Source organism: Mizuhopecten yessoensis, unplaced genomic scaffold (genome assembly GCF_002113885.1).
Source record: "Mizuhopecten yessoensis strain PY_sf001 unplaced genomic scaffold, ASM211388v2 scaffold10603, whole genome shotgun sequence".
Lineage (NCBI taxonomy): Eukaryota > Metazoa > Mollusca > Bivalvia > Pectinida > Pectinidae > Mizuhopecten > Mizuhopecten yessoensis.
In genome coordinates this window covers 1,792,958-1,803,497 of record NW_018408629.1, presented here as the reverse complement: position 1 = coordinate 1,803,497, position 10,540 = coordinate 1,792,958, and the positions used below count along the sequence as shown (strand labels likewise).

The 10,540-nt window shown below is 34.3% G+C and overlaps 1 protein-coding gene across 2 annotated transcripts in view; it reads right to left on the bottom strand.

Annotated features, from left to right (window-relative positions):
• Nucleotides 1-375: 375 nt before the first annotated feature.
• The window catches only part of LOC110461366 (eukaryotic translation initiation factor 3 subunit C-like), a 29,741-nt gene continuing 19,576 nt past the window's right edge, over nucleotides 376-10,540 (bottom strand). The window contains exons 18-25 of one of the 2 annotated variants that reach the window (XM_021514812.1): nucleotides 9,321-9,474; nucleotides 8,552-8,745; nucleotides 7,592-7,795; nucleotides 7,178-7,340; nucleotides 5,889-5,921; nucleotides 3,338-3,583; nucleotides 1,525-1,677; nucleotides 376-983 (exon numbers count right to left, since the gene is read on the bottom strand). In XM_021514812.1, the coding sequence (XP_021370487.1) occupies nucleotides 1,646-1,677; nucleotides 3,338-3,583; nucleotides 5,889-5,921; nucleotides 7,178-7,340; nucleotides 7,592-7,795; nucleotides 8,552-8,745; nucleotides 9,321-9,474 (1,026 nt within the window). In that variant the 3' untranslated portion in view covers nucleotides 376-983; nucleotides 1,525-1,645. The remainder of the gene's footprint in view (nucleotides 984-1,524; nucleotides 1,678-3,337; nucleotides 3,584-5,888; nucleotides 5,922-7,177; nucleotides 7,341-7,591; nucleotides 7,796-8,551; nucleotides 8,746-9,320; nucleotides 9,475-10,540) is intronic. The other variant, XM_021514813.1, reaches the window with a different exon arrangement.

Below are 10,540 nucleotides of genomic sequence, written 5' to 3'. Positions count from 1 at the left end.
TGAAAATGGCTTCCCATTTAATAGGTGACTAGCATGAATGTGTCTGTTTAACATATTTCAATTAAATGGTAAGTTTACTTGGCTCTATAATACTAAAACCTTGTGTTTTGTAAATTAACTAACTCAAGTTAGATAAACATGATAATCAACCATCATGAGTTTGGAGACCCTTTTACTCCCAGTGTTGATATTTTTTTATCTAGAAAACCAAAGGATACAGTTTTAGAGTAAATGCCTTACATTAATTATAAATGGAATAGCTCCAGTAATTTCTAACTTAAATGCAACAATGACAAAAAAAACACTTCAATTATACACAGCAGTTGACAAGTCCAACAATAAATAATCTATGAATTCATAACAATCACACCAACATAATAGTAATGATTTATTTTCATAAATAGATGTCACTTCATATCAACATATGCATCGATTCATTTCTTATGATGAAAACCATGCACATATTGCCGTTTATCTTCATTAATTAATTATTTCAATTGTTTAAGACAATAGAACCTTTCATGCTAACTAATGGACACTTAACATTAGATTGCATACACAAAAATATGTAAATGACTCGAAATTAAAATCTCCCAAGTAATTGTCATGATTTTCACCTGAAGATGCGCATTTGCGTTTTGCCTACCAGCAACCACAGCTCATGTAAAAGGGTTGATACATATAGGTAATATCTTTGACATCATACAATAACATTGAATGATATTACACGCAGATATTTATTCCATTCCATTTACGGGGGGGTATACAGTAAATCTAGCACTTAAAACAACTACATCAAAGTTCTTTTTCCAGCAAATAGAAAGATATTTTACAAAGACAATCTTGACAAAATTTGATTAGATATTTTAACCCCCTACATATAAACTTTACATATCAACCCTACTGTACAAAGCTGACGTTATCATAGGCAAGGATGCTACGTTTGACGAGTTTTCAGCTGTCAATATGAATATCCTCAAGAACAAGAGGCCCATGGGCCTTAACGGTCACCTGAGTCTACAGTATTTATTTTTGTTGTTGAAATATGTACCAATTTGAGTAAAAAATAGTATAATGTTAACTTAACTTTGTCAGGACCATGAGCTGATCATTCCTAGACCAATTTTAAGTGAGATCGGCCTATTAGAACTTAGTAGCAAAATAGCGGCCATGGCAGCCAAATTGTATTTCTGATTGACCCGAAAAATAACAACACTTTGTCAGGACCATGAGGCGATCATTCCTACCAACTTTCAGTTCAATCGGTCCAACAGAACTTGACTTTAAGTTTGAAATAGGTTTTCAAAATGGCGGCCGTGGCGGCCATATTGGATTTCTGATCGACCCGAAAAATAACAACACTTTGACAGGACCATGAGGCGATCATTCCTACCAACTTTCAGTTCAATCGGCCCAGCAGAACTTGACTTTAAGTTTGAAATGTAAAATGTTGACGGACGACGGACGACGACGGACGAAAACGGATAGCAATAGGTCACTTGAGCTAAAGCTCAGGTGACCTAAAAATGTCCCCTTGAAATTAGCTTGAATTATTTTACAAATGTTGAAGAATAATTCACCAAAAAATTGGCATTGCAAATGTCACTTATACGATCGAGAAATCTGTACAGTTGAACACTCCATTTCAATATCTATTCTGGCGCTGATTTCGACGACCTGAAAAATATTTAAAAAATCCAAATATTATATTTATTTCCCTTGTTAATTACCAGTACATAACAGAAATTGAATGTTAGGTCATTTTTATATGCCAATAAATTTTATTACATAGCATAGCATCCTGGGATTGTAAGGATTTGGAAAATGTTGAATGATTATAAAAATCTTCGAAATTCTCAGAAAAACGGTCATAATACACACTTTCTTTTCAATGAAGTTCATACTATGGGGAAGGGATGGGATGCTTAACCCTTTCACCACTGTAAACCATAATGGGCTCATCCATATCAATGCATGGTAGAGTCAACTAAAGTTACATAGTGACGAAAGGGTTAGACCAGAAAAAGATTAGGGTTGCTTATAAATCAGACCAACAAATGTCCATATTTTTTCCCCCGTATAAAAATAAATAAATAAATATATATAAAACATTTGATATAGCCCCCTATCTAGCTAGAATAAGCCAGTCTAAAGTGCTTTACAGCATATAGATATACAATGTCCTACAATTAACAAATACAATTTTGAAGAATTTGCAGGAGCTGCCTTATCAGACTCTAACTACTCATCCTGTGCCACCTGGCAAATATCTCCCTGTGTGTGTATGCCTGCATGTGTGCTTGAGATGTGTTACATGCATATAAAACTGTCTTATTTTTTTTTACATATACCTCATATTAGGGGTGTAACGATATACCGGTATACCGGTATATTGTGATACAGCTGAGAAACGATATGTATTGCAATACGATTTTCCATATACCGGTATTTTCGATATTTATTCTCCATGAATTATTTTGAAATTTTTCATTCACATTACGAGCAAATTACAATAAAACCAGCTAGGTAGTCGTAGGCGCTTTCTCGACGTTTTTGTTTTTTGTCCCGGAAGCGGTAGTGTGTTTACAGTAAACACGCAAGTGCGAGCGAAAACGAAAGTAGTCGCGGGAAAGATGGCGGAGGAAAAGGACGAAAGCTTCAGCATCATTCCTAATAAGAAGGCTAAGTCCGATATATGGCAACACTTTGGCTTGAAGCAAGCAATTAATGCATATAAATTAAACAGGATTGTTTGTTGTTGTAAATGAGTACTAGGTCAACACAATATTACACTTATTTCAGGTACTTACCTTTTCGTTTTGACAGTTTCTGCTATTTCTGTGTATCGCAATACGTATCGCAATATGACTCTCCAATATCGCAATATATCGCAATATGGGTTTTGCTGTATCGTTACACCCCTACCTCATATAATAGTCAATGTGATGTCAGAATTAAGACAATAGATACAGAGTTATACCGTTGTGACAATGACAACAATAGACAGGCATTAAAATGACGTGACTTTATGCTGATGAAAAAAATGTGTGCTTCACACTCATGATAAGAGTCTATGTACCTCAGTTGCAGAACAATATACGCCTAACTTAAGCCAAATTGACACACTAAAATTCCTTCTGAAATATTTGTGTATTAAGTGCAACAACAAGAACATTTTGCCCTATATCATATGAGTTCTAAAGATGAATTATTTCTGGAATATGGTGAAAGGATGGTTATTTCTTATTTCCAAGTCTGATTAAAACAACTTTTACAGTATAAAACTAATTCTGAACGAGACAAGATTTGTATAATGATAGTGTGGTAATCTACAAACCTTCCCAGCTGTTTTGGTTCTGGTTGTTGTATCCTCCTCCGTACTGTTTCCACCCGGGCTTGTTATCACCGCCCCTGTTGTCATTATACCGGTTTTTGTTTTGCCAGCCCTTGTTATCTCCATCATTGTAGCGATTCTTGTTCTGCCAGTTTTTGTTATCACCCCCACCATCGTAACGTTTCTGACCACCCTTCCCCTGCCAGCCTCCTTGGTTCTGGTTATTATTTTGGTAGCCGAACTGCTGATCTGAAATCAGACGAAGAAAAGATACGTTAGAATTAACAGTTCACAACTTACATATCTTGTTGGAAGTTCTGTTGTCTAAAAAAATAGAAATTACAGACATTGTAGTTTACATTATGTTTCAAATAAAACAAAATAAAACAAATTCAAGTGGGGTTCCCAAAGATATACTTCTCACTTACCGATCAAGAGATCAAAAGTGTTTAAGTGTGACTTTTGATCCATTAACTTTCCTGATCCATCATAATCAGGTGTAGAACTTGATGTTAGTATACAATGTGTAAGTATGAAATTAAGTCTCTTGAAGGATAGGATATCTTTTTAACGAAGTTTTTTTTAAACTTCAAAATCGGTCAAATGTCACCTTTGACCTTTTAACCCTTTTACCCCTGTAGATATGGATGAGTCCATTATGGTCTACGGTGGAGAAAGGGTTAACCTTGAAAGACGACAACCAAATCTTATCATGTGTAGAATTTAACTTTATAATATATATATATACTACGGTGTCAATTAAATCCTCTAATGGTTCAAGAAATATCTTGTACAAAAGCTCATTACCAAAGTACTTAAAAGTGGTCAAGTGAAACCTTCCACACCAAAATCTAATTAGGTGTGTAACTTATAGAATAACCATTATATGGTATAAATATTAACGAAGACAGTATCTCATCTTAAATTGTTTAAGAAAATGTGAAGATTGATAAAAAAAAAATTAAGTGATTCCCAGACCCAACCCTACAAAGAACATCGAGAAATTCTGGTTAACCTTAAAGAAAAGGAAGTCCCATATTACAAATGTATGTACTGTCTTTTCATAACAAACTATGTAAAATAAATCCTTACCTTTTTTCCCAAAATCATATTCAGATAATACAGAGGTCAGTTTAATTGCAATGTTAAAAAAAAACTTTTTAATACCCTTTGAAAATTAATAAACTTTATCCTTTAACTCATTCACCCCTGAAATTTCATAATGAACTATTCTATTCCAACCTTTGAATTGTAAGGGTTCAAATGTGTTTTCAGGGGTGAATGAGTTAATCAATTACGTACACTTGTATGTTCTACTGTATAACAGTAAACACTTTCCATCAGACTAAGAAATTTGCATTTGTGAAATGGTTTTGTAACTATATATCCACAAAAGTAAAACAACAGCTAAATGTTTCATGTAACAAGTTATCCAGAATAACAGGGGTACATATGCATGTCCATAATGTTTTTACCAAAGTATTTAACAGTACCATTCCAAATCAAAGTCTAGTGGAGCCTTGATAATACAGACACTAATAATCCAAAAACGTCATTACAATCACATGCTTTTATTGAATTACTCTGATTCCAGAATGTTGTGACAATTCCTTACTATTTAAATTAAATGAAGAAAATTTAGTACTGTAGTTAGAAATGTTATGGTTTAAAAGTGTCTGGATCTATTAGAGTCCACTGTTCAAACTAGCGACAAATAGAAAACAATTCTCCAACCCAAAACCACACCAGGCCAGGGTAGGAAAAAAGGCAGGTATTACAACCAGATCCAACATCTTGCATACATCGTACCTACATGAACATACACAGCTGATGGAAATAGGTTGGGTGAAATATCGGATGACAGCACTAGGGTTTCGTGTATCCGGTTCAACCATTTGAAACGGTTGAACCTGAAATAAAATGATAGGCACAGATCTGAACCGAGGCTAACCTCGGGAATATTTGGCACGTGTAGATTGAAGGGTCCAGACGTACCTGACCGAAACGAAAATGCTGTCTTTTACTAGTTGGCGTTATTGTTTTATAAAACAAGGTCAAGGCACATAAAGATTTTAAGATACGCTATATAATTTAGTGGACGTGTGAAAGAAGAACATATTATTCTGGATATATTAATTGTTAATTTATTCTTTGAAACTGTGCATTTTTTAGCTCTGCCTATAGTTCGGTCCAAGTGCGTTCGTTTATTGTAGAATATTTCTGCGCCACCTTAACCATTTCAACCGGGATACGTGAATGTAACCTAGTTCTGGGAGGGTTGTAGATGGCAAGGGAAGACAACTCACACCAAGTGAAGAAACTCACCACTCCAAGATTAATTGCGAGTCAAAACTCTGTATTGAGAGAGGGTAAATAGTTACGCTGCTAAAATATATAAAAGCTGAAGCAACTACATCTTCTTTAAGTTATACCGGAACAATAAGTTTAAGACAAAATAGGATACACACTTAAGATTAACTGGAAATATCGGTGTTTAAGTTACATAATTTTCATGCAGTAAAGGAAATAGAGGTGAATTTTCCAGAAAACTCGCCTTGATCAGGAACTAGAGAACCACCTTTGTTAGCTGAAATGTTGAGAAGATAGATTCTATATTCTCTCAGGGTCAGAACAGTTTGAAATATGATTTTGATATGTACAATACATCTACAGAAAAACAAGAATATTAATTACCAATGGTACTACAGGCTTAGTGCTATAAACAATCTTCTTGAAAACGAAGTCTTTCTATAGAAAATATCTAATTCAGCCTTTATATAATTTTGTCTGCTGGGTTTTTTTCTTAAGAGAAAATTTCAACTCAATTACCTCCGTTTGTCATAATCGTATTGGGCTAAAAAATAATTTACATTTCTCATTATTTCGTTATCTTCTCTATAATAATTTTACTTAATTGGATGAGATACTATTGGATTACCTCCGTTTTATTTATTTTATTGCAGCAAACTGCTTCCATGCATTGCATGATTTTCTGATTTCTAAACTTTGGTTATTTTGTGAATTTTATGTTTTTTCCCCAAAACTGAACTTTGGCCATTTTGTGAATTTGTATCAAGTGTTACTTTAATATTGAACATCAAATGAGACACACCAGCTGACTCAATTCACAGTTGAACAGAATGAGGTAAAGTAAATAGACTTGGACCTTGTTGTGACCAGTTCTGAAGATGAATTTAAGGTATTAGTAATTTTAATGAAACACAATCCTGGTTATCAAGTATTGTCACAGTATTGTTTAGTTGTCTGACATAATATTAATGTTAACTCATTCACCCCTACATATCTTAACTGGACTTGCCCAGTCCTTGATTTGGTAAGGTGCAAATGTGACTTTAGGGGTGAATGGGTTCACACCACTAGTCTATAGATTAAGACTATCTACAAAGAGAGGTAACTCTTAGGGCTGTAACAATATATGGGAAAACAGGTATATCGCAATACACAGGTATATCGTATTGTACCACAATACAGAGATGAAATCTTGCTGTATCTCAATATTTTTCAAAAGCATATTTTTATGTATCTGCTTGGTGTTTTAACTTTGCAAATGACCACAAATTCTAACAGACATGCCAATAAGCATAAAACAGGCTTTCAATAGTTCAAATTTTGTAATCAATGGTTGGTTTGACAAATATCTTAAACCTATGTAATCCGTATTATATATGATTAAGTTTGATCAATTGAGCACATCCTTCCTATGACAATATATATTGGGATACGTATCGCAATATAATCATTCTGTATAGCAATATATCGTGATACACTCTTGGTGTATTGTGACACCCCTAGTAACTCTAGTCTCTATACATCCTCTCTTACTTTGTTTGCCGAAGAAAAGATTTCCCTGCTTGACATCCATAAACCTCTCATTGTTGTCGACGAGAGACGAGACTTTCTCCGAGAGTTGGAGGGCGAGGGACTGGAGACGTGTTGGCTCTGTACGGTGCATCACAACAGTTTGTGTAGGTTCGTCCAAGGATGCCTGTAGAGATAAATGCGGAGAATTCAATGCACTTCCACCGTGACATAGTTTTTCTTAACTATACCACTGCACAACTATGTGCACACAATAGTGATTCTGTTGTTAATATCTAATATCGTTTTTTACTAAAACCAGGAGAATCGGAAAAATAACTTCTAATAAACACTGTCATCTTTAATTTTTCTCTCTTTTTTTAAAAAATATTTCATTTCCCCCAGCCAAATATTATATATATATTTCGTCTCTCTTACCATGAGTTCCTCGTTGAGGATCATCTTACTGATGATGGAGTGAACAACAGAGCGATCAAGTTCAAACATGTTAGCGAGTGTGAAAAGGCTGAGGGAGTCGTACACACTGCTGTAGGTGAACAGGTAGGTACGCAGACTTTCCTCCTGGATCTTAGTCGTGATCATCTCCTGTACTTTCAATGGTTTAAAGAACAGATCCCAAACCTACAACCAAATAAAGATAGTGTTAACACTCCTGTTGAAGATAAACCTTGTGGTGACTTAGGAAAAACTTGAAAATACACGGGGTATTCAAGCTCTACCAAAACGTAAAGAATTAAACTGATTTACATGGTATTCCAAGACCTCACACTAAAAATTTGTAGAAATAAACTGATAAACAGATTATTTAAGACCTAACATTACCTCTTATAAAACCATTTACAGGGTATTCCAAGACCTCACACTACAAATTTATAGAAATAAACTGATAAACAGATATTTCAAGACCTCACAATACCTCTTATAAACCCATTCACACGGTATTCCAAGACCTCACACTAAAAAATTATAGACTAAACTCTCAGAGGCTGAAAAAATCACTATTTACTTTAATCAATTAAAGAGGATTCAAATTATTTTAATTCATAGATTTGTAACAAAATTATAGATTTATTTCTATATTTCCTTCCAAGTTCAGCAAAGTGTGATAAAAAAATGTGCTTAAAAGACTAATAAGACTTGGTTGCCTTCTGCATTTGTGAGTTGAAAAAGTTGTCTAAATGACGTTTGTGCAGACCATAATTAAAGGTAAAAAATTGTCACAATGAACATGTTTCTGCAACATTATCAAAGCTCTGTAGACTATCACAGCCTAAGTTATGTTCCTTTGAATATCAGTAGAGTATGTATAGACGTGGTTTCCAGTAGTATCTGAGCCTGGACATCGTGAGCCTGCTCGACTCCGCATCAATTGATTACCTTGGTGCTCATCTTCTCGTTAATGATGTAGTTCTTGCACTCTTTCCAATTACCAGTCTTCATGGCCTTGGAAGCAGCTACAACATGCTCCCTCATACTCTCCGGCGGCCCGGTCAGCGTCTGCCTCTCACTCATTCGTAACACGTGATGGAAATTCTTACTTATCATACGCCGACGAGCATCCATTTCATGAGCTGTTGATGGAAAAATGTAAGAAACTCTCTTTAATCTGTAACGATTGATTGTGCAAGTGATAACTAATTATATGCATAAAGAACTTACTTATATTGCAGTTTTGGGAAATTAAGGATAGCTCATATTTGTAGTCCACAAAGTTTTTCCAACTGTTTTTTTCTTGTACCTTTCTTCTTTTTAATTCTACATCTGACCTCTATAACTGCTATGAGAGGCTATTTTTTTTATCTTTATCTTACCTTTGACCTCTATGACTGTATAACTGCTATATGAGGTTATTTTAGTCGGTAATCTTACCTTTGACCTTTGTGATACCTTATCCATACTTGCTATGTAAGGCTGCTTTTAATTGGATTTCTACCTTTAATTTGTTCTGACTGTTAAAGTCAGAACTCCTGCTCTATATAAGCACAGTAAAAATATTAAAAAAAAAAAAAAAAAAATTGCCTACCTACCTACCCTATTTTTCCTGAGGACGATAGAGAAAACACAAGTAATTGTTTTTTTTGGCCTATAGGAGATGTATTTTTTTCCTTTTAAAGTAAACCTGTCTCCTCGAGGACCTTGTACATACCTGCCATGTAGGGTATCTCCATAAGCATTGCAGACACCAGGTACACACACTCTAACTGCTCGAGGTTGATGTGCATGTGATACGGCAGTAGACGTCGCTTCTCTATCTTCTCCTGTTCTGGGGTTCTCTCATGTTGTCTTTGTAATAACAGCCCCTAGAAACAACAGTACAACACTACAATATCCCTACCTTTATGGTGGTGAGGAATAATTGATTTACTAGGCTGTTGGAACAGAAGGCCAGAAATTATTTCATGTATGTAATTCTTTCATAATTTATATTTTGTAACATTTCTATCAATTTCTGTGTTGATTTCATGGAAAGTTTATATTTTTTTACAATATTTTTTCCAAAAGTTAGTGTTTTTATACTTATATATACCATTTAAGCTTCTTTTTGGCTTCTACATGTATTGTCTAAGGTGTGTAAATCCTAAATTGTAAGACCGTTCAACATATTCATTTGAATGTTCACATTCAACTATACCAAGTCTTGTGTTTAATTGAAATCATAGCCACTAAGTAGGTTAACCCTTTCACCCCTATGTAACTTTAGTCGACTCTACCATGCATTGATTGGGCCGATTTCCATTAGGGTCAACAGTGGTGAAAGGGTTAATGTCAACAAAGAAGAAATCCCTAAGGTAATTAAGCCAGAGTTTAACGATGATTAATGCTCCGATATGTAAACCACAATCATATTTTTTAAGCCTTCAATAGATATTTGTTGGGTGTTTCGTAAGAACACACTAGTTGTATAATCGCTAAAAATGAAAGATGCTATATATATATTAAGGTAACCAATGATTTCTTACAGAAAATTCTTTATTTAGATTATGCTAAAAATGTAAAGTTCAAAATCCTCTGATGTACCACCAGAGAAAAATTGTGAGACAAACAGAATAAATAAAGTTATGTAAAGTATGCCACGAGCAGAGGAAAGGAACACTAAAAGTTTCACATAACTCTTAAATGTCATCATTACCAAACCAAAATGATTGATTTAATTTCTCTGAACCATATTTATTAAGCATTCTGTATACCGAAAAAATTGTCGCCATGTAAAATATTCGCCCTTTGCCAACATATTTTTACATTTGCCTTATGTTAATTTTGCCTTTCACATGTAATAACTATATATTGTATGTAGTTTACATGTAATTACTAATATTTTCTGTCATCATTATATAATTGAAGAGGGGGAAAAAGACAAAAGCTTCA